General features: G+C 41.8%; 1 protein-coding gene across 2 annotated transcripts in view; it reads left to right on the top strand.

Annotated features, from left to right (window-relative positions):
• The window catches only part of TTC27 (tetratricopeptide repeat domain 27), a 108,766-nt gene that overhangs the window by 64,373 nt on the left and 19,523 nt on the right, over window positions 1-24,870 (top strand). For both annotated transcript variants that reach the window (XM_077343509.1, XM_077343499.1), the window contains exons 13-17: window positions 5,385-5,612; window positions 9,534-9,632; window positions 11,576-11,628; window positions 19,101-19,266; window positions 23,945-24,142. In XM_077343509.1, coding sequence (XP_077199624.1) covers window positions 5,385-5,612; window positions 9,534-9,632; window positions 11,576-11,628; window positions 19,101-19,266; window positions 23,945-24,142 — 744 coding nt within the window. The remainder of the gene's footprint in view (window positions 1-5,384; window positions 5,613-9,533; window positions 9,633-11,575; window positions 11,629-19,100; window positions 19,267-23,944; window positions 24,143-24,870) is intronic.

The raw sequence follows: 24,870 nt of genomic DNA, 5'->3' as shown, positions 1-24,870 counted from the left end.
CCACTCCTTCCCAAAGTGGCCAGTGATGGGCCTGGAGGGGGTGGGAAAGGATGGGCATGTACTCAGTTATGCTTCCCAACCATATTCTGCATGATCATGCCACTTCTGGGGTTCCTTGTAGTCTGAAGAATGTTTCAGGGGTTTCTCAACAGTAAAAATGTTGAGAAAGGCTGGCCTAGAAATAGGAAAATGCTGTTTGAATAAGATGTGGTATCTGGATAAAAATATTTTTACCCTTGGTTTTGTGCCATGCTTTGAAAATGTATTACCTAATTCTATCATAAGACCTTTGTATACTAAATTCAGAATATTATGTGTTACCCAAATTGCGTGAACACGTGTCCTAAAACACGTATCTTTGAGCTTGTGGGGAATATTAGCCCAAAATGCTGCGAGAGGGGGGTAACTTAGCGTTTATCGGATCGTTACCTATGTATACGAGGTAGATTAAACCCGTGAAAGGACTCAAGGTGGACTAGTTAATATGTTGCAAAAATAACAGTCTTTATTAAAGTAAGAAAAATAATAAAAAGCATAAAATACACTAACACACTAACATACGGTCGGATAGAGAAAGTAATAGAGTGGGGAAAAGAGGTTCAGTATAGTTACCTTCCGTCGAGTAGAGAGGCAAGAGAGCAGCGACACGTCCTGTGTGAAGGGAGATTTCCAAGGGTCCCAAAGTGGAAAAACTTAAAGTGACGGGCCACTAGTTTTATGGGCCACTAGTTTTATGGGGTCCCAAAGGGGAGGGGACCTAGGACTGGGGCGTGGGTGTACGTGCAGTATGCAGGTGATGGGGTCTTCCAAGGGTCACTGCATTGTGAAATATCCTTGCCAGACCGGAGATGTGTGTTAATGGCTCTAGACAAAGAGTTAATGGGCTTAATCTGGATGGCTACCGTATATCTGTAAGGATTTGAGGAAGAGATTCCCCTGGCAGATAGGCTTAAGGTAAGAGACAAAGAGATATGCCCAGGGTCCCTGGGGCATCCTGGCTAGAACCAAATCACTTTATCAGTAGTACAATGGGGTGGGGGGAGGGTCGAGAGTAGGGCATAGAGGCACCTGGATTTCCAAACCAGTAGCTGAGAACAAGCCTGGGCTTGTCCTGGTTCCTAAGATGGAGTCTGCTCTGACATTGCCCTGCCAGAGTGACTTGGTCTGTCCTGTGTCTAGCTTGCTCCTAAGTCTAGACTGTCGCACTGCGCTATTGGTTAAGGAGTACAGTGTGCCTAGGCATAAGGCAGGGATCCTGCCATGCGTAACATGTGTTCAATGTGAAACACAAGTGGGAGCTGTTCATCTGTAAATGGAAGGACAATTTTAATTTGTGCTTTGTCAAACGTTTATTTGTGGGTGGTGAATAAAGATCTCGTTAAAACATGAAATTATCTACCACTATTTTAGAAACATTTTATTCCTCTGAAAAATATTTGTTAGTAGTCATACTATTGCAAAATAAAAGATTTCAGTCTTTTGGCAGACTACCTTCTTTGAGTCTGTAGTAGTACAACAGCACAACAAATGGTAAATGAGAAGAGAACATGAAATATGGGTTATGAGTAACTAACCATGATATGATTCTGATGTTCTTTGCTTGGAATGTTTGAGTGGCTAGAAGATTACAGAAAGACATGGCAAAAACTGTGCATTTATCACTGGTGCTTTTCAAGGAAACAGTCACTTTTGGAAAAGAGACATAAACTATATTCCTTGCCAGCATGTCCAGAACAAGACACTATTTCATTTAAAATGAATTTGATTGGAACACCAAGGTTGATTCTGTACCCAACAGTGGAGAGTTTCTAATGTCACTTTAAAGGTAAACTGCTAGAGTATTAAAACAGGAAATGTGATGTGTAGGTAATGCTTCAGAGAGCTAGAGATAGCACATATGTGCAAAAGAATTTTCCTGGAGGATAGTAACTTAGAAGCTCCCTGTTCTTAGAGAATTATCAGAGGTTCTACTTCAAAAATGTGTATTCACAGGGGGAAAAATTGTGCACTGGGTAGAGACCATCACATATTCTTTGTTGATCATTTCCATTACCAACCTGCAAATTTCAGAGAACTAAAAACAGTGTTGACATTCTGTTAGACAGAAAAATAACATGTGAATATGCTAAAGGTAAAGGTATCCCCTGTGGAAGCACCAGGTCATGTCTGACCCTTGGGGTGACGCCCTCTAGTGTTTTCTTGGCAGACTCAATACGGGGTGGTTTGCCAGTGCCGGCTAAAACGAAATATTACAATCAGATATAAATATTACTTCTAAAATGTCAAAAGTACATTAAGTAACACATTTTGTTAGCTTTCCTTATATTTTTGTGGTTCACTCCCTCCCCCCTAAAATCATAGAATCATAGAGTTGGAAGGAACCTCCATTTAGTCAAAACCCCTGTATAATGCAGGAACTCACAACTAGGAAAGAAGCTTTAGATTTTTTGTATCTTAAAACTATGCCATTTGGCATAAACCAGAGATACAAATATTAAAAACAATTAGAATTCATGATGCTTGCTCCATATTATTCATAAGTAAAGACTTACTCTAGGTAAAATTCTGTGTTTGAGAAGATGAGTGTCACAACTACTTTTCAGACTTTGCTGTCTCCGCTCTGGAATATTTATATGGCCATGTATGAACACAAGAAGCTGCCCTACAGATGTGGTTTATGCATTACGACAAAGTATGTCTTCCTGTTATAGGAGCTTCTCAGCTTAATGCATTCCCTCCCTCTGACCCCCGCCCCTTCACATTTTTTAATTTAAAAAAATAAAAAATCATATGAAACAAACTCTGGCATCTTGTGAAAGCAGGTGTTTAATTTTTCAGCCAACTACAGTAGTTGAACTAGGATTCCAGGTCATCAATTAATTCTGGTTTGGAGGGAGTAAAACAAACCGTAGTTTGAGCTTGTTGTTAAAGCTGAAATAAGGGAAGATGGGAAAGGGAAAAGGACAAGCACAAAGATTCTCAGACCCATTTACACAGCTTATTAGTGTTTAAACATTTTCACTGCTTTGCACCGTTAATCCACTTAGGCTGATTCTAGCAGCAACTCTCCAAGATATCAGGGAAGAGTTCCCTGAACAAAAATGCCAAATACGAAAGCTGGATTTTTTTTTGGATGCAAAGCATTTGCCAAAACATTTCTGGCAAAGATTTCTCTGTAGGCCTATCTCAGAGCATGCAGTTTTGTGAACTAGAATATAAAATATTAGTGAACATTAGTAAAATATTTAGCTAGCGGGTGTAGCATACAGTGCTAGGCACTGCCCCTCAGTGACCAGGCTGTGTGACCAGGCTTACACAAGGTTAAACGAATAGCTTGCAGTGTACTTTTCACCTCAGAGCTGTTCTTCACATTGCAGATTCTCATTCCTGAAGAAGGATAAAGGGAAAAGAGACTGAACTGCTTAGAGGAGTTTGTAATCTTAAAACAACAATTATATAATTTATGAATTCTTCCCTAAGAAGCAAGTTTCATAACAGTCTGCATGTGCTTCTTTCAGTCCAAGCCATTGTTAGCTAAGATAATCATCAGACCTTTCATGTTCTCTGAAGTGAAGGGAGTATTTACTATAGAGATATCTTTCTTCAGTAGTGATTCCATATTTGTGGAATTCTCTCCTGAAAGATGTTCACCTATTGCCACTTCTGTCAACTTTTTAAGCACCAGGCAGAGTATGTAATCTTTTTCTGTACTCTTTGGTAGTGAAATGCTTTTCTTCTCTTCTCTGATAAGGGTTTGTATGCTTGCATTATGGCTTCCTGAGATTTTTAGTTTATGCTGCTTTTAAATTACCAGCTTGTTCTGAGGGTGCTTGTTATGTTTGTTGATTTTAACTATTTAACTGGAGTTATCCAATCAATTGATCATTTACATGCTGGAATCTTCTTACTGGTCAATGATTGTATTAATAAAGTTGTTGATGCATTCCCTCCCATTGTGGAGAAAGAGACTAGACCCGTACAGCAACAGGGGAAGCAGGCTCCAGTGGCTTCTAGTGATGTCAGTGGCCATCTGAACTTCTAAGAAAGGCCACCGAACCCCTGGAGATCTCTCGTGGAATCAATCCCTTGGTCAGGACTATATCTGAAAAGGGTCCCAGGCCTATTTCTTTGAACATTCTTTCCCTTAAAACAGGTACTTGAGGTCTCTTCGTACATTCTCATTATACAGATAAAATGGCTGCAACTCAATTGTTGGAAGCCCCAAGTCATGTAAGAAGCCTGATGTTGTATCTTACCTTGTTAGAAGAATCCCTCCACTGACATGGGAAGCCACAGTAATGACACATTACACATAGCCAACAGCTTCTTATATTACTTTCATAGTATGAAGGAGAACCATGCTGGAACACCTCCTATGCTACAAAGGTTGTGTCAGAAAGGACGTCAGAGCAGAACCCTTGAATCCGGTTATAGAGAATATGAAGGCTTATATGGGGAGTGGCTCTTTTTAAGGTAACCTAGACTGAGGCTCTTTACAACAGCTAAAGTAGATTGGAAATAGTTTTGTTTCCAGTGTAACTCATAAGGAATTGGCATGTTATTATTTTTTGGGTTCTAGTGTAACTCCTGAGGGATTGGTATGTTACGATGTCTAGTTACTTGTTCCTGTTAGACAAGATAGGTACAATCTTCTTATTTTTCAGACTTCACAAATTCAGAATGTGGTTGTTTCACTTCTTTTAGATATTGCTTATCAACAGGAAAATGTTATTTTGTATACCTGTAATAAGATAACATATGATTTGACTCATGACTAGTTCTCTTGTTAAGATGGGAGCAGCAAACATACATCGAGATGTTTTCTTTGACAGTGAATGATCACAGATTGCCATGAGACCTTGCATTCAAAATAGTGTGGCCCATTCTAAATCAGCTTGGTGTAGTGGTTTCTAATCTGGGGAGCCAGGTTTGATTCCCTGCTCCTCCACATGCAGCCAGCTGGGTGACCTTCAGCTAGTCACAGTCCTGTTAGATGCTGCTCTCACAGAACAGTTTCTTTCAGAACTCTCTCAGCCGCACCTACCTCACACGGTGCCTGTTGTGGGGAGAGAAGGTGGTTGTAAGCTGCTTTGAGACTTCTTCAGGCAGTGAAAAGTTAGGTCTAAAAACGAGCTCTTCTTCATATGGTCTTAAAGCTAATGGAAACAAAATACTTCCATGGCCAATGTAATTGTAAGGTTTTCCTGACTTGCATAAATTCTGTCCTTATCTGATGGATAAGATCAGAGATAGTTGGTGATGGAAGCCATAAACTGTTAATGGACAGTGTTCATGCTGCAGTGTGGCATAATGATGCCTAGATCTAGATAAAAGTAACTTTATCCTGTTTTTAGAGATCCTTTCCATGTTTTTCTTTTTTATAGGCAGAAGAAATATTGAGGCGAGAAATAGAGAAAAAAGAAACACCAGGATTGTATTGTTTGCTTGGAGATGTTCTTAGAGATCATTTTTATTATGACAAGGCCTGGGAATTGTCAAATCACCGCAGCGCAAGGGCTCAGCGCTCCAAGGGTCTTCTCCACCTTCACAACAGCAATTTTAAGGAGTGCATAGAGTGCTTTGAGCTCTCTGTACAGATTAACCCTATGCAGGTAGGTTTATATGATGCATGTACTGATTTCTGTTGTTTAGGTATATATCCTGCATTTTCAGTCATGCTTGGTTTTCATTTAACTTCAGTATTCATGGGAAAACAAAACATCAGCAACAACACTGGCACCCACATATAATAAATATGCCTAAAATAATCCTCTCCCAGTCATAGGTTCTCCATAGTGTGGAATACAAAATATCCATTCCTAACTTTGGAGTGAGGAAATTGGAATGTACCACATATGCCCTTGGAAGCTAGACATTTTTGAGGCCCTGAGCACAATCTTTAACTACTGCTGAAAATTAGGGCAAGAAGGCACGACTGCTGATGGTAAGTGTTCAGTCAGTAGTCTCAGAGACTATGAAAGGCTCTCTAGCTACTGCCCTCTATATGGCCACCCGGAGAGGGGGAAGCTGTTTGATTATACACATTCCAGAAGCATGGCTACAACATTGCATAATTTTTAATACATGTAAGCTGGAGCAGAGAGCATGTTGAAAATATAGTTTGTCCTTTGTAGACACAAAGATCCAAATCACAGGCAAACACTAAGAAATGCTGCAGTTTCTTTACGAGGATTTCAAAAAATTATCAAGTATTAGCCCCATTTTATAGACAGGGGCTTGGTGATATAAAAAAAATCTTAATTACCAATGTGACTTGTATCACTTCTCAACTATCTCCTCTTGTGTTGGTAACTCAATTCAGGGAAACAGTTTGCCATTGGAAACATTCCCTGCTTTGTGTATTATGTCAGGCTTTAGATTTGTTTTGCAGTTGTGAGTGATTTGCCAGATCCCCTTCCAAATGGCATAATTACCTACGGAAGTCATGGTTTCTCTCACTCCTCTTTTTCTTTGCAATTATATTTCACTATTGGGCCCAATGAAAGCTGCCCCATGAAAAGGATAAAGATGACTTAAACATGTTTCCTGCTATTCTGTGGAAGTACCTTTTCTTCCTTGACAAAACACATCTCTTTCCATAGAATTATTCCAGTGCTGCTTCATAATTAGCCAGAGGCATGAAAAACAAATCATTCTCTTTTCTGCTGGGAACATCCCAAGACCATTTATCTGGTTTAACTTCCTGACATGATTCAGTGCTGTGTCTCATGATTGATTTCTGTTAGTTATGGCCCTTTTCAGCAATGTCAGGCTGTGCTGCAACTTGCTCTGAAAAAAATAGGACAAACAGAAATTATCTTTCTACAGGACTGATGTTGTTTAAAGCGACATGGTTCAAGGTATAAGTCTGAGTGGATGACTGAACTTCTTGCTTCCTGCTGCCATTCTCTGTATATTCCCAAAGATGCAATTTTACATCTTTTCCCCCCTCAAAAAGTGTTATTTCACAAATAAATGTGATTAACATTAATGTGCATTAGCTGGCTAAGAGCCCAGTTCATTGGCAACCTGTTCCACCAAAAAAAAAATTAAAGCAGCAGGTTAAGTTGTGTTTTTAAAGGTTCTTTGTGTTAAATATCACCATTTTCCCCAACACAAATCTTTGATTGTATGTATCTGTGCAAATCATAACTTGGACAGCCTTTTGAATACACACAAACCTGACCTGGACAGCCCAGGCAAGCCCGGTTCTGTTAGATCTCGGAAGCTAAGCAGGTTGGGCACTGGCTAGCCACCTCCCAGGAATACCAGGGCCGTGAAGTGGCGGCAAGCAGTGGCAAACGTCCTCCAAAGGTCTCTTGCCTGGCTGCCAGACAATCTGGCTACGTAACACGTGTGCCATACGATAAACAAATAACACAGAGACAAAAAGTCTTGTGAGACTTTGATTGACATATCATATTTAAATATTATTTTCATAGATACATGACTGGTGTTGTAATTGAAGTAGTAAACTCAGATTGTTACAAACTAGCTACTAGTGAACACTTGAACAAATCTCTATTTCAGGTGGGTAGCCATGTTGGTGTGCATTAAGAGAGCAAGATTTGAGTACAGTATCACTTTAAAGACCTAGGAGATTTCCAGAGTATAAGCATTAGAGAGTCAAAGTATCAGGCAAAGGGAATTTAAACTCTCGAAAGCTTGGTCTTTATGGTACTACTGGACTTGAATCTTGTTACTTTAGAGTTAAAATTTGCAGTTTAGAGTCCTGGTTTTTAATGTTGACATTGGACCTCCCAAGTCCCTGAGTCTGCTGTTAAGTAATTTCTTAGAAAAAAAATGTTTTGCATCTGTTATGGCAAGAAGCCTCTTGTGGCACAGAGTGGTATGGCAGCAGACATGCAGTCTGAAAACACTGCCCATGAGGCTGGGAGTTCAATCCCAGCAGCCGGCTCAAGGTTGACTCAGCCTTCCATCCTTCTGAGGTCGGTAAAATGAGTACCCAGCTTGCTTGGGGGGTAAACGGTAATGACTGGGGAAGGCACTGGCAAACCACCCCATATTGAGTCTGCCATGAAAACACTAGAGGGCATCACCCCAAGGGTCAGACATGACCCAGTGCTTGCACAGGGGATACCTTTACCTTTACCTTTAGGCAAGAAGCAAATCAAGTTCTGTGCTTTTTTCCAGAGTTTGCCAGAACCACAAACCTTTAAAATGACTTTAAAAAACCCCAACCCTGCTCTTTCTTTTGCAAATGTATGGGCCTCATAGTTGTCAGCAAGAGCCTGACAACATGATGGTAGTGTGTACTTTTTTATTTAAAAAAAAACAACCTTAAGGAGAATTTCTGTTTTGGGTTCCCATTGATTAGGGTTTCTCTTCTATCTGATTGTCTTCTTAAACCCACTATTTCTATTTTGCTATACAGCTGTGTACTTTGCATCCCTTGTCTTTCCCCTTTATTCACTAGGAACAAAATTGTATGAAAATCCCACTGTTGTAGTTAAACAGCATTACGCTAGTTAAGTAAACTCCCCTGTACAATTAACTTCGTCCATTTGAAGAATGCATGTTTTATTTGCCTATTAGGATTGGAGAAGTTGGGTTAGAATTTTCATGTAGTTTGTCCACAGGGACACCTTCCAATTCAGAAATCGTAAACTTTTTAAATGTTTTTATTATTTCTGAATAGTGACCAGTATGAAGTCAGGGTAGTAAAATGAGACAATGCAGGGGATCTTTTTCTTATTAGGCCAGATTTTTTTAAAAAAATAGGCAGCCAATGAGGCTATACATTCTTTTAAAGTAAGCATGCCATTAAATATTTATGGTATTAGTTTGTGAGGGCTTGCTCACAGAGTATTTTTTGCCTTCACAGTATGTTCCTAAGAGTCTCAAGGGGCCACATTTACATGGAGAATGTCTTGTTGTCATATAAGATCTCCTTGTATATCTCTGCTGCTTTTTCAACAGTATTTTCCATTATCATAGCAACAGTCTTTTCATACTCCATGACCACAGATATCTTCCCCCCCACGCCAAGCCCCCCACTATATCCTTGGAAAACCAGTCTGTGTTATAGCAACAAATTCGGGCTGGGGGGCTGTGTTAGTCTATTGCAATGCAGAAGAAAAATTGAGACATCATAACATTTTTATTTTGACATAACCTTGTGTGTGTTAGAGCCACTTTCTCAAAAATGTATCCTCAGACAATGAAAACATACCGAAGTGAGAAAAATAAATAAAAAATATAAACAGTGGGGTTAAGAGGAAATGAGCATTAATAAAATAAATAAATATAAATAAATTTACCTAGTTAGGTTACGTGTTTTAAACCTTTTAGGATTCCATAAAGAGCATTAACAGAAATGTCTCTGTTTATCTCCTGGATAACCAACTTCCTGTTTGTCACCAAACAGTGGCTTGCAAAATCTGTACAAAACAGTGGTTCACTGAAACTAGAAAGACAAAAAGATGTGAAGAAGAGCTTCCACAAGTCAGCTTCCTTGCAGTTGTTCAGTGTCTGAGCCATCTCATAGTGACCTGGTTATTTTTCCCTTTCAGTTGGGAGTATGGTTTTCCTTGGGGTGTGCATACTTAGCGTTGGAAGATTATGAAGGTGCGGCCAGAGCATTTCAGCGATGTGTGATGTTGGAGCCTGATGTAAGTAGAGTAGATGCAACATCCTCTGATTAAAACTTCAATCACTTTTTCACACTTTTTATTGTGTAAGTATGGTGTGACATTAATTAAAGTATGTATGTTCCGTCACACTGTGCGTGTGTAAGGGAATCTCTTTACTTAAGGCTCAATCGAGTACTGATCTCTCCTTTCCTTTCTTCACCTGACAGATTTATGCTACAGGCCATTTCTCAAAGTAAAAGGTCCATGCATATATTCCCTCTCATTTATAGACGGGTGAAATTCTAGTTTTAATTAAAAAATTAAATCCTGCAATCCTTCATGTTTAGACCTAAATCATAATTTAGGACTCCCTGCAATCCTTCATGTTTAGGCCTAAATCATAAAGTTGGTATCACATGTATAACTATGGAATAAGCTGTGTGCTGGGACACTATTCCCCCCCCCCTTTTGCTTTTGGTTAATGGGGTCCATTGATGTCAACTCACTGTGATGGCTGCGTACAGACTAACTGGAATTTGTTTATGAATTTGGTCTCAGGAAGAGAGTTACTGATGGTGCTGAAGCCAACAGGTATAAAAATCAGTGCAGCAGTGGAAATTGGGGTGCTGTGAATGACTTTGACTTGTTTCAGCTTCCAAATTCATGTTTGTTCATGATTTGGTTTAATCTCAGACTTGCATGCTCTGTCCCTCTGTTCTCATGTTTGGAGCTGAGATTTAATACTTCCTGATTTGAAACGAAGTGCAGTTTGCTGTGAAATCCAAACAGGGTTGGTTGGTATGCCCACTTTTCTTCTAAGCATCTCCAGTCTCAAGGCAGGTAACAATGTAAAAACAATTCCCGGCCCTAGGGAAGCGCGCCTGGCCTCGACCAGGGCCAAGGCCTTTTCAGTCCTGGCCCCTACCTGGTGGAATGAGCTCCCGGGTGAGCTGCAGGCCCTGCGGGATTCACCAGCTTTCCACAGAGCCTGCAAGACAGAGCTCTTCCGCCAGGTTTTTGGTTGAGGCCGGGGCCAGCAAATGAGAGCCCTTGGGTCTAGCAGGCTATATCTCCTCCCCATCCTTTTCTGCCACTCTGATAGCAGGGGGTGGGAACAATGAGAGGTTTTTTCCACCATGTTGGGATTGTTTTAAAGTCTTTTAATGGGTATTTTAATGGGATGAAGACTACTGTTACCCGCCACGAGCCTATGGGGAGTGGCAGGAAATAAATCTAACAACAACAACAACAATAATAATAATAAAAATTTGATAAACAAAACAGGAACAAAAACATCTTAACTACTCTAGAAAAATATTATGTCCTCACCATTCCCCCTTTGCCGAGGCTCAGGCTGGCCCAAAAGCTGTCGCCTTGCCAGAAAGCAAGAAGGATAGGAGCCCCTCAGCCTTTCTCAGGAGGGATGAGGCATCCACTGATAACACTCAGGCTTGAACTCTTGTGAATGTGTCTTAGGCAAAGAGGTTACTGACATGAAATGTTGCTGGAAAGGACAAAACTGCCGCAAGGGAACATAAATGGAGAAATGGCTTATTTGTTGTACCTGCGATCTGGGATTCTAGCCTAAGGAGCCTACAGGACAGAGGACAGAGAAAGCTCTTATCATAGACAAACAGGTCATTCAGCTTTCTACTGATGCACTGATTTTATACCAAACAACAGCAAAAGCTAGTTTAGGGAACAATAATACTGTAATACATTCTAACAGAGATAACAATCAAAAGCAAGAAAGGGAAAAATTAAACTATGTACTTCTAACTCTCCTCTTGAAATCAATGACATTTAACATTTTAAACTTTGGCTTAATTTTGCTCATTGATTTGATGTTGTAATTTAAATTGTCATTTCTTTTCTCTTTTATAGATAAGATTTGCAAATAAAAGTCTAAATATTTTGAGTTTTAAAATATTTCTCTTACTAATGTTAAGTTATTCCTCCTATTGTATGTGTTTTGACTCCAGAATGCTGAGGCTTGGAACAATTTATCAACTGCATATATCAGATTAAAGCAGAAGTAAGTACATCAAAGAGATTAGTGATGTCTGCTTCCAAAGAAAATAATGCTGATTTCCTCTCTTTCCTTCCCCAATGGCTTCCCACTGCTGTACATACATGCTACCCTTGTGATCTGATTTGATCACCTTGAAGTCCAGGATTCTTATTTGGCCTCCCACTGTGTCCTGTTGGAAAGCTAGAGATTATATCACTGAAAAGAAAGAGTAGCTATTTAGATGTAGAATCAGAATAGGCATAAAAATAGTTCACAAGAAGGAGCTAAACTTTTAGGTAGATACGGATTTTATAAAAATCAGATACCTTTTAAGATAGCAAACAAAATCTATTACAATAAATGTTAGATCCTTGTCACACAGTATATACAGCAGTTCTCATTTGCACATCAAATGAGAATAGGCTGCCTAAGGAGGTGGTGAGCTCCCTCTCACTGGCAGTCTTCAAGCAAAGGTTGGATACACACTTTTCTTGGATGCTTTAGGATGCTTTGGGCTAATCCTGTGTTGAGCAGGGGGTTGGACTAGATGGCCTGTATGGACCCTTCCAACTCTATGATTCTATCAGAATTTCAGTTTCTTTAGGTGGTTAATTAAGGGATGAGATAACAAATCTGGTACCTCACAGCCATGATGACACAGTCTCTCAGAGACCCCTCTCTAATTTGGAGTGTCCTAAGTCATGCTTCAGGGGAAGATATTCAGATGTGCTAACAAGTAGGCTTTTAAAAGGGATATTTGTCTAAGATATGAAGGTACAGTGGCATGGTTTTATATGATAAGGGAATCACAGAGAGCATTCACTATAACAGAGGATCTCAAAAATGGGGCATCAATGTATTCCTTCCATAGGGCGGCAGGTTACAGTAGATGAGCGATAGGGTTATGAGTGTCCTGCATAGTGCAGGGGTTGGACTAGGTGACTCATGAGGTACCTTCCAACTCTGTTATTATATGATTCTATCCTTTGCATTATTATTATTTTATTATGACCACTTCTTGAATAATTAGGGATGTAATATCCAAGACAATTTCCTGTAGCTTCTGTATAATTTTTTTAGCTCAGTTCTGAAATGGTGATGTCAAAAACCACAGCAACTATTAAATCATGACATTAATTTCTCATGTTATCAACATGATGCTAACATCTTACAAAATCTGTTAGCATATATAGAAGCAAAATGCCAGAGCTCATACTGCAAATGTGGATTAATTATTGGAACATACAAGAGAGTTTCAGAAGAATATCAGTTTGTGTTTTATATATTACAGCAAAGCTGTAGTCCATGAAAAGCTGTGGCTGGCTTTAAAAGAAATGGGTGAGCTTCAACATCTGATTGTTTTGATGCACAACCTATATTCTAGACAAGAGGGTAAAGAATATGGAAAAACAGAGTGTTTTCCAATTGGCAAAGGTTATATTTTATCTTCCTGTCTTTTCAATCTCCATACAGAACATGTCATAAGGAATATTGGGTTAGATTTAGATGAAAATGGCTTGAAAATTAGTGGAAGGTGCATTAACAGTCTGAAGTAGCACATCACATTACTGGCTAAAACTTGATTAATTGAAAGGACTACAGTTGGAACTTAAAGCAGAAAGTGCCAAAGCTGAACTTCCAGAAGACAGAAATAATGACTACTGAGAAATTACACATCTTTAAGGTTGATGATAACTAAATTGAAATTATTCAAGTCTAGTAGTAAAATCTGTTGAGTGCTGAAATGTGATAGGCGCTAGTGGATTTGCGTGGTTTCTTTCTATTCAGCATGACAAACCACATCTATCAACATTCTGCCCTCTGCATAACTATTAAAATGTGCAGGAACCTCATCTAACATAATCCCATCAATCCAATCTGTAATGATGTCTCATTTCACCATAGAAAGTTAAAGACAGAGTAGTCCTCATCCTAAAGCTTGTCAGCTTTAAACAACACAGTATTTGGTGTCCTCCAGGGACTTCCAGAATTGTGACTCTCATAAACACAAGCCAATACTGTATATATTTTTGTATCTTAAAATCAGAGCCTGTTCAAATAAGGCTCCATTTGTAACACAAAGCTGTGCATAGTTACTCCAGTGTAAGGCCACTAAAATTATTGACAAAATTGTACCACCTAGCTAGGAAGCTTTATACAGATCTCACATATAGACAGAGACAGCATTCTTCGTATTCTGTTAGATCCAGAGCATGCTGTGGATTCTGTTGTATTCTGTTAGATCCAGAGTGTGGCGCCCTTCAACTATGATATTTTCACACACACAATTAGCATTGATGCATATAAGGAATGCACACGTGCATCCAGAAAGGGAGCAGGATCGCAGCGGGGGGGGGGGGGGGTTCACTCTGGGTCATAACTAGGGGATGGAGGCTGCACCATGCTTCTAGGGAGGTCTCCAGAGGGAGGGGGAAGTAGGGAGAAGGTAAGGGGCCACTGATGGAGAGCAGGGAAAGGGAGGGTCCGTGATGAAGCAGTGTTATTGATGGGGCAGGGAGTGGAGGGTACATGGGCTCCCAGTGCCCTCCACCTGCACAGCTGCCATTACCTGGCAACAGGAGAGGCCTAGGTCAGTGTCACCTCCCTGGCGCGTCTTGCGCAGGCTGCAGTTCCTGCCCCACCACTAGAGTTGGGCACTTTGGCATCCAAAGCAGCCAGTGCCATAGGGGGGAAGCCGCCAGTGGTGGTGCGCAACCCGGCGCCTGTGTGTGTGTGCTGACTGGCATGCCACGTCTCCCCCCCCCCACACACACACACACACATACCGCAGCACTGGCTGCTTCGGCCTGGAATGGCTGCTTTGAACACTGAAGCGCCCAACCCTGCCACTGTCCTTGATCCTCCTCACTGGGCTGCTATTACTCAGTTGCTGTGGCTGGCTATCCACTGGTTTTTCAGGAGCTCAGCACAGGTGGAAAGGGCACCTCCCTCAATCCCGTGTTCTCAAGATTCAAGGTAATCTCCATTCTGCTTTGCCAGAGCCTCGGGCTCTAGACAAAACTTGGCTGTAACATCATGTTCCATCTACCTCCTCTTAAAGGAGAGATCTTGTCAGCCCCTTCATAGTTGGAGTTGAGCTCCTTCCTGTTGACCCTGGCTGCTGGTACCAACATGTTGGAGGGGAAGAAGGGAGGGAGTGGAGGGGGAAGGAAGCACACAAGAGGGTGAGAGAGGCTGTGCACGGCTGGGAGCTAAAGTCTCATCTTGCCTCAGAGCGGACTTGCTGGAGCTGCTCACAATCTTCACCTCCTCCTCTTCCACAAGGCCTTATTCTCCCTTCGCTCACCCCAGTTCCTGCACCCGGTCTCTCTGGTCAATGGGGCAGTGGTAGGGTCTGGACTCCCCTCACGTGATCTTCACACAGGCAGAACCCCTCTTCCTTCTCTTCCTCCAAGTGGGGGACATTGCACTAATAGAAAAAAGGCAGTCTGTTTTTTTCAGCAGTTGCTGGGCAAGTTCCTCAGACTGCCTTTTCCCTATTGCTGCAATATTCCTCACTCAGAGCCTGTCACCTCCAGTTTTAAGTGTTGAGCCATCGAGGGAGGGGGGATACTGTACATGTTTTATTATATGGAAAGATTTTCGATTCCTTTGGTCAGTCATCAACCAAAAGGGAGACCTCAACCAAGAAATCAGACAGAGAATGAGACTGGGAAGGGCAAGATGTTTTGGAAGTCATTATTTATTAAAACATAACCTGCCTTTCCTCTTGGTTTAAGGCACCTTACAATAAATAATAATTAAAAGATACCCAGCTAAAATGAAAGATAAAATAGAAAGCCCTGGTCCCTCCTCCCCTAAAAAGTCACTTGCTATTCAAAAGCCCTGGCAAACAGACAGAACTTCGAGCCTCTTAATCTTAAGATTTCCAAGGAGGGAGCCATTTCACCTCTTCAGGAAGCCCATTTGATAGAGCCAGGCTTACGATGAGATAGACAAGTTCTGATTGAGGCCAGATGGGCCATTAATTTATGGCATCACAATAAGCTGGAAGGGATTTGACAACACATAACACTCATACACTGTTGAGCTGATAATGAATTGTATGGATTGGATCTGACATTTCTATCCTACTTGCATAAGGAGCATTCTGTTGGTGGAACAGGCATGTACCACCAGTGTGAAGTTCCTTGTGTCATTGAAGCAAGTGATTGAAGCAAGGGACCAAGCCCTATGAAGATAGGTTGAGGGACTTGGGAATGTTCAGCCTGGAGAAAAGGAGGTTGAGAGGGGACATGATAGCCCTCTTTAAGTATTTGAAAGGTTGTCACTTGGAGGAGGGCACGATGCTGTTCCCATTGGCTGCAGAGGAAAGGACACGCAGTAATGGGTTTAAACTACAATGATATAGGCTAGATATCAGGAAAACTTTTTTCACAGTCAGAGTAGTTCAGCAGTGGAATAGGCTGCCTAAGGAGGTGGTGAGCTCCCCCTCACTGGCAGTCTTCAAGCAAAGGTTGGATACACACTTTTCTTGGATGCTTTAGGATGCTTTGAGCTGATCCTACATTGAGCAGGGGGTTGGACTAGATGGCCTGTGTGGCCCCTTCCAACTCTATGATTCTATGATTCTATGTTTGAACCAGAGAGTGGCTCCACTGTGAGCAAAATGGATGCGTTGGATCCAGTCCCAAGTTTTTTATTTTTGTTGTTTGATGCTTCAGGTGGAATGTACTAAGTATTTGTATGGGATTATCTTCTCTCATAAGTGGCCCTCTTGCGAGTCCCTTGGACTGCAAGGCGAACAAACCGATCAGTCCTGGAGGAGATCAACCTTGACTACTCCTTAGAAAGCCAGATCCTGAAGATGAAGCTCAAATACTTTGGCCACCTCATGAGAAGGAAGGACTCCCTGGAGAAGAGCCTAATGCTGGGAGCGATTGAGGGCAAAAGAATAAGGGGACGACATAAAAATAAGGTGGCTGGATGGAGTCACTGAAGCAGTCGGTGTGAACTTAAATGGACTCCGGGGAATGGTAGAGGACAGGAAGGCCTAGAGGATCATGGTCCATGGGGTCGCGATGGGTCGGACACGACTTTGCACCTAACAACAACAACAACATCTTCTTTCATATGTTCCTGCATGGGAATTAAGATCACAAGGAGTGAACTTCTTGAATTCTCCCATCCATCAAAGGAACTTGTTTGGTGGGTACATGAGAGAGGACCATTTCAGAGGCAGCCCCACAATTATGGCTCAGCCTCCCCAGGTTGCACTTTGTACCCTCACTTTTGAGCTTTAGGAGGCAGTTGAAGCTAATTTTATTTAGGATTGCCTTTGTTTTTGTTTACTAGCACTCCTGAGTAGTGATTTTAAATTTTGTTTTTTATGTTTTTAATTAGTCTATGTATTTTATCTAAAAGAGCCTCTTGTGGCGCAGAGTGGTAAGGCAGCAGACATGCAGTCTGAAAGCTCTGCCCATGAGGCTGGGAGTTAAATATCATAATTGAAAGTGATCAACTTAAGGGTATCATTGTATTCTACTTCAATAATCCCAAGGAGAAATAGGCAATGTATTATTAACTTCATGGAAGTAGATAGATATCAGTATTCATAATTGACTGTACAGTCCCTTCTTTCTACAATGAGCCGTTAATCTTGTAGAGACCACTTTTTTATCTCAGTATGCTTATTTAGTATATGTAGCAATGTCTGATGTGGACACATTGTTTGATAACACCGTTTTTCACTGAAGCTCAGTATCATAAGTAAGTTGGGATAATTTTGGGTTCCTTGCACTATGCCATTAATCATCAGACAAAAGAATGCAATTTTAGAAAACAAGGGGGTGAAATCAAAGTTTTCTTTTTTTGGAAACTAATGGTTTTAGCTTTGTTTTCCCTTATATCACAGAGAGCCATTTATCTGATATCTGTAAACAAGCTGAAAATGAGAAAACCAACAGGGAGCTCTCACAGTTGTGGACACAAGAAACAAATAGCCAAGAAAATGCATTGAACCAAAAGTCATAAATAAATTCAAGAGACATTTAGACATATTTATGGAATGTAGAGACTGAAAGATGCAGTTGCTACACAGACTGCAAGAAGTAAAAAATAGATGTAAAGAGATACAAGTTTGTTTGTTCAAGAGTACTTTTTTGAACAAATGTCCTTTTCAGCAACTGTCAAAGCTTATGTAAAAAGAGTCTTGGAGAAACGTTACAGTCATCAAAATAAACAGAATCTGACTACACCACTAAAGCGCACCAGATTTACTGTACCTTGGAAAGAAACTTCTTTTGGGGTGTTTTCTGGCTGTCTCTAAAAAGCAGATGCTGGTGTAGGAAGAGTAATATGTTCTAGGGCCACAGCGCTGGAGATTTAAGTCTTTCCCCAGCCTGTTTCCTGGTCAAAATGCCCTAATCATCTGGCTGTTTTTTTACTCCCATGACAGACATTATGTGGGGTACTTGGAATGAAGAGTAGCCCTGGGGAGCCTTTTTTTTTCATAAGTGAACCCCTTGTTCAATACCATGGCCCTGATGCATCATCTTTCCCTACTTTGCAACTTCTTATGGACAGAAGGTACATCAAAAATTGATGTAATGGAACATCCGTATTGTATACGGTTTAACCCATAATCTGTAAGAGCCTACATAGGTTCCCATGATGCCCCATTCTAAATCAACTATTAGATCAACTTTTCATTTGGAGACTGATGACTTAACTTGATTTTTGTGTTCTCTCATTCAGACATTGCCTGCTGCATGTGATGAGTTATATGCCAGCCAATTTCTGGACAGCGTGCTTCTTAATTAGAATAAACTTTTCTTTGTAATTCTCTCTGCCCAGCATCAATTCACTTTTGTTATCATTTCTGTCTGGAAAAAGGAACATGATCTGGCATCGAGTTTGATCCAGATTTCCATTACATGAGTGGAAGGACACAAAGTAGTTGTGCTATTTTTCTTTCAATAAAGCAAGAGACGAGGCATTTTCCATAAGTATTGAATTAAAAGCATCACTCTTGAAAAAGTTCTAACAAATGGGGCATATAGTTTATTCAGTCAAATAATAGTTGTATTGTACTGATATTAGGTACTTAGACACTTAGCATGAAGACTGATTTCTTTATGTACATTATTTATAGTCCATCTTTCCTGTTGATACTTAGTGACATGATCTTGACCACATGAAAGCTGTCCCTTCATATGTAGCCATATTGGTGTGAGAGCCACTTTTCAGCACACACATCATAGGGTTACAAAAATGACTCTCATATTGCTGTGGCTGTGTTGGAAAGGATGTTCATCAATTCATTTGTATGGCCAGCATAAGTAAAGCATACAGTCTGAAGGGAGCTGTTTGCCAGGAGGGACAGTCAATATTTTTGTGACTGTAGTAGAATGACTGCTATATATTGAGATCATGATTTAGAAATATGACGTCTAATTTTGAAGACTCGGCACACAAGCAGAAAATTATTTAATGACAAAGTAAAATGTTTATTCATTGTCGTTTTTATTAACTAGGATCAAAGCTTTCCGGACCCTTCAAGAAGCTCTCAAGTGTAATTATGAGCACTGGCAGATTTGGGAAAATTATATTCTTACCAGTACAGACATCGGAGAGTTTTCAGAAGCTATTAAAGCTTATCACAGGCTTATGGACTTACAAGAAAAGTACAAAGATATCCAGGTATGATGTGTTTCATTTACATTCAGGTGTCCAGTTTATAAATTTCATACATGGTTTATGAAAATCCAGTTTGAGTTATACATCATTAAATAGGCTGTTCTCTGTTTTACAGCGAAGGCTGTAGGAACAGGTTTCTGCTATTTTAAAAAAAAAATCAAGCAACCTAGTAAAACATGGAAATTCAGAAACTACATGCCATGAAATTGTTTGAAAGTACATTCATTAAATAGGGACTGGGCCTGAGGGTGGATGCACCATGCCTTTCTATATTAACCACTTTCAGTCCAAGTGGAAACTCTTCCCTTTCATCCTGTTCATTACATGCTGAGGATTTAGGAAAACATGAGAGCAGAAGAGAGGAACTTGATCCATTTCTATTCTGTCTTATAATGGTTGGATGAAGAAACAATCAAAACTGGTCAGTCTAGCACGCCTCCTCCTTTAGGACCAACAAAGATTTATTCAAGGCGTGAGCTTTCGAGTGCAAGCACTCTTCGTCAGACTAAGAACTGACCATCATAACAGTAGGAATATATAAGCAAAAGTTAATCTTGATACATTAGTAAACTGTGGCACAGCAACCAAACACAGCCATATGATAAATCCCTGCCAAACCAGCCAATCAAACCCCTCGAACCCATTTCTAGTTCACAAGGACATATTAGAAATGAAATTGTCAAAGCCAGTGATCCACGGCTTCCACCCTACTGTTTACTGCCGGCCCCATCTGTCTCCATACTAGTGTGAAATTTTCTTACAAGTAGAAGCTAAGCTACTAAGTAAGAAAGTTTCACACTGGTCTGGAGACAGTGCCCTGACCTTTAGCACTTAATTGACCTTTAGCACTGTGCAGCAAAATGTTTTTAAAATATATTTGTATGATGATAATTTTTAAACTTCTCAACCTCTTTGGTTCCTAGCTTGTTTTACAGATTGGGTTTGTTTCTTTCCCATTCCCTTTTTATCTTCAGTAGATTTGGGGACAGAGCCTGGAGAGGATAGCATTTGGGGAAGGGAGTGATCTCAGTAGAGATGCAATGTCATAGAATGCAGTCTCCAAAGTTGCCATTCTGTCTAGGAAGGACATCTCTGTAGTCTGAAGTTCAGTTATGTTTCTTGGCAAACTTCAGACTCCACCTACATTGCATGGCTCATGTCTGAAAGCTTTTGTAGTGGAAGGGCAAAACCAAAATTTCAGTGTTGGCATGTTTTTATGCAAAGTATTTCAAGGCCAAGGAGGAAGCAGAATTAATGTGGTTGAGAGACATCTGTGATTGCTAATAATCGTTTCCTGGTTTTTAAGCTTTAATATGGGGAGGCATTTACAGCATGGTACTCTTATAGAGTTTTGGCTTATCATGTGAGAGCTGATCTCTAAAACCATTTTGCCTGACTGAATTTTCTAGACTTTGTTGTTAGCATCAAAGAAGCTTGTGAACATGTTTTGACAGGCTGACTTTCATTCAGAGGCGCTTTGGAACTTAGCTTAATAGCAGCTAAGATGTTTGCAAGTGTAGATTTTTGTTTTAGTAAATTGATAAGAGGCATACAAAATAGGGTAGGAAAGACAAAACTAGAGCAATTGGATTGCTTTTCGCAATGATCAACATAAAGTACATGAAGGAAATGCTAGTGGACTGGCATCTGTTTATACATTTACAAATGTTTGAAATTGTTTATCAGTTAATGACATTAGTATTGACATATTTTGCTTCTGATACCATATCCACATTTTCAGATTTATCTGTGAGCATGTTTTGTTTAGTGCAATACTGAAACGACCTGTACAAGATTAGGGTTTTACGGAATAAGGGATCAAGTTCCTTAATGACCTTGTCTGAGTCAAAAACTGCTTTTCAGCATTGTCATGATAAAAAAAAAACCTTGGAAGAGGCTGTGTTGAAGGATTTTTAAAGAAGTGGGTCAGCCGATCTCTGTCATTCCATATCTGGGCACAATAAAAATCAGAGTCCAGTAGCACCTTTAAGACCAACAAAGATTTATTCAGGGCATTCAAGTGCAAGCCTATCACCACTCTAGAGGTTCTTGGATTATATTTGTACTAGGAATAAAGCCTGCTGCACCCAAAATACAGCGGGCGCTAGCAGGGTGGGTGGGTGGGCAGAAGGAAGGGAGGGAGGAAGATGGGCAGAAAGAAAGATAGATAGAAAGGGACGCACAGAAAAAGAGATGAAGGAAGAGAGATACAAATTCAGAAAGGAAGGGAGAAAGGAGGAAGGAAGGAAGCGGTGTGGGGGTATAGAATGTGGGGTGTGGAAGTGGCGGCAGAGGCAAGCAGGGGTGGGTGGGGGCGTGGGAGAGGCGGCAGAGGGTTGAGAAGGCAGGGCGGAGAAGTGTTGGTGGAGGTGCGCGCAGATGGGGAGGGCTTGGGAGTAGGGAGGTAGAACGCAGAGGTGAGCGGGGATGCGGAGGGCGTGGGAGGGGGAGAACACATGGGGGAAGCAGCGGTGGAGGTGTGCGTAGGTGGGGAGGGGTTGAAGGAGGGGGGATAGAAAGTGTGGTGGAAAGCTGAGAGGGGATGGGACAGATTGAAAGGGCAGAGAGCGCATAGTGGGAAGGGGCAGCGGAGGCGAGTGGGGTGGGGAGGGCTTGAAAGAGGGGGGAGAGGGCATAGAAGGAAGGCACGGCAGAGGCAAGCGGCAGGCTGGCTACCTGGCTGATCAGTTCCCTGGAGAAGTTGGGCTGCTGCGTGGGCGGTGGTGTTCGCGGCGCAGTCGAGGGCAGGGCGGGCTGTGATGTGACTGGCCGGCCGGCAGGCATGAGATGGCGGCCTGAGGCAAAGCGAGGCTGTGGTGGAGTGCAGGTGGCTGGGAAGGCGGTCAGCAGGGCAACGGGCTCTTCAGGCAGGAGGCGAAGTTGGGGCGCGGCGGCGGCAGCGCTCCCCGCGCTGCAATGGAGGTGAGGGCGGGCGGGGACGTGGCTGGCCGGCGTGCAGCCTGGAAAGTGCAGCTGGCCGGCGAAGGTAGGCTCGGCTGGAGGGTGGCTGTCTCGGGAGGCGTGGGCCTGCCTAACCACCTTGTCGCCTCGCAGGCAAAGTCAGGCGGCGGCGTGCCTCGCCAGCTGCCAGGCTTGAAATGGTGGCCGGCAGGCGAAGGCAGGCTCCGGTGGAGGGTGGGCGGTCCGAGAGGTGAGCTGTCAAGCAGAGGGCCCAATCGGCTGGCGCGAAGCCAGTTTGGGGGCCAGAGCCCAATTGGTGGGCTTTTTCATCCTGGACCGACTCCTCCCACAGAGGGCTTACTCTTTCATTATTACCGCGGAGCGGTTACAGATGTTCCATCTGGCCTGGCTTGCCTGCTCCAGTCGCTAGCACTTTTTAGGGTGGTGAATCTACTTTATGTGATTCCCCAAGAAGGGCTTTAAAATGGAAGATGTAGCAAGCTGTCACCTGGCCAGATGCTGGATGTGGGCGACGACATATGAAGGGGCTGGAATATAATGCCCACATTCTACTGGCATGATGCTACATTTAATGGATGTGGAGATCCCCTTAGTTCTGCTGGTCCTTTTCATCTGAAACTCGAGGATCCATTAAAGTTCCAATTCATATTAAAAAAAAAAACCGTGATGAACCTAGGTAACTTTGAATAAAATGAAGCTGATACAATCCAGAAAGGACAAAGGTACTGTTGGTCAGAAATTAGGTATTCAGTTTGTTCTGGACAGGTTTGATTTCCCCATGAAGACATGAGTTTGCAGTTTGGAAGTGCTTCTGGATCGAGAGTTGCACCAGGTATTAGAAGTAAGCAGGAATATATTTTGTCCAATTGTGACTGATTTAGGAACAGCATTCTTTTCCATGGTAGGAGGGTTCTGGCTATGCATAACTTTAATGGCTTCTATACCGGACTACTGGCAGCATGTGCTCTGTGTGGGCTTGAATTTGAAATGTGTAAACTGCATGAGTTTAAAGTAGTAGCCTACATTTTTACTGGTGGACCACTGTGCTCATGTAATTTCATACTTCAAATAATTTCACTGGTTCACTGGGCTGAATTCTAGGTGCTGGTTATTATCACTTTAAAATATGCTTAAAGGACCATCTCCCCTGGTAGATGTACTAGTGGTAAAGGCAGAGTATAAATGCTTTAATAAATAAAAACCAGTTCTCTAAACCAATGGTCCCCAACCCCTGGTCCAGGGACCAGGACCCGTCCGTGGATCAGTCGGTAGCGGGCCGTGGCTCCTCCTCATCCTCCTCCCTGGCTGCTGCCTCAGGGGCTGCCCTGCCACTCTGTTGCTGGTTCACCTTTGGTGCTCTTCAGCGGCCGCCGTGGCTGGGGCTCCCCCTTGGCATGGTACTGCACAGCTACTGCTGGCAGCACCCCCAGTGGGTGGCAGGAAGTCAGGGGCACCGGCGGGAAAGCAAGCGGAGCAGGGGCTCAAGCGGTGGCGACCCTCAGCAAAAGACTACCCCCCCCCCCCCAGGCCTCACTAAAATTGTCAAGCATTGACTGGTCCCCGGTGATAAAAAGGTTGGGGACCACTGCTCTAAACAGCAAGCAACTGATCTTTTTAAGACTTTTAATCTGAAATTAATATCTTAGAAAAATACATATCTATTGTATTTAATTAATGCCCTTTTAAATATGTAGTGACTTGTTTGTATCTCTGAGTACATTTTTAAATTAATGCATCAAAAATCTGTCTATTCTCTAAGGTGCTTAAGATACTGGTGAAGGCAGTAATGGATGGAGTGGCTGATCGATATGGAGAGACAACAACAGGATTAAAGTCAAAACTGCAGGCACTCTTCGGCAGAGTGACTTCTAGAGTGACAAGTGATGGAGAGATCTGGAAATTATATGCAAGACTTTATGACAATGGGCAAAGTGATAACTTTGAAGAAGTTGAAAAGGTAATTCTTATTGGTGTGAGAGACCTTTTAAATAGTGAAGAATAGAGCTCTACTTGGGTTTGGTGCTAGAGACATAGTGAGGCTTACTTGTACCCATTTGGGGCTTCTGCAGAAAATAATTGCATAAATAAAACCAGTTCTTTCTATAAGCAGTTCTATTTTTGATAGCTCAATCAATACATTCTAGTTAAAACACTCATAGAAAGAAAGGAGCACCAGGAGCAAAAAGGCAATAAACAAAGGGAGGAAATATGTCTCCAGGAGAATGTCTAAGTTAGAGACCTTAGAAGAGGAAAATGTGACACACATCCCCCCCCCGCTCCCCGAGACTCCTGAGATTCTCTATGCTGTTATAATCCCAATCCATTTATTAGTTTTACACAGATGAGCCTCGGATTCAAACATTCTCTTACAAGCTTGGGTTCTCCCCTCTGTTTCCTGGTTCCAGGCTGTTGTGCTTGTAAACCAGAATTAGAAAACACAGCTTGGTTATATGATTTACATAGATCACAGTTTGCCCAAGTGAAATAGAAACATAAAAAGCACTGGTTTGACATGAAAAAGTTCAAGAGGGAATCAGAACATGTTGGGGTAGGAGGAAGTGGGAAAGCACAAGCCTAAGGCTTATTTGTGAGACCACACCGAGGGGAGTACAAAAAAAGCCTACCCTGTTTTTTGGGTTGAGGTATATTGGACCCAAAGAATAGCAGATTTCTCAATATTATTGA

The sequence above is a fragment of the Paroedura picta genome, chromosome 1 (assembly GCF_049243985.1).
Source record: "Paroedura picta isolate Pp20150507F chromosome 1, Ppicta_v3.0, whole genome shotgun sequence".
Lineage (NCBI taxonomy): Eukaryota > Metazoa > Chordata > Lepidosauria > Squamata > Gekkonidae > Paroedura > Paroedura picta.
Note: the sequence above shows the minus strand (reverse complement) of the source record. Positions and strands in the feature narration are given on the sequence as shown.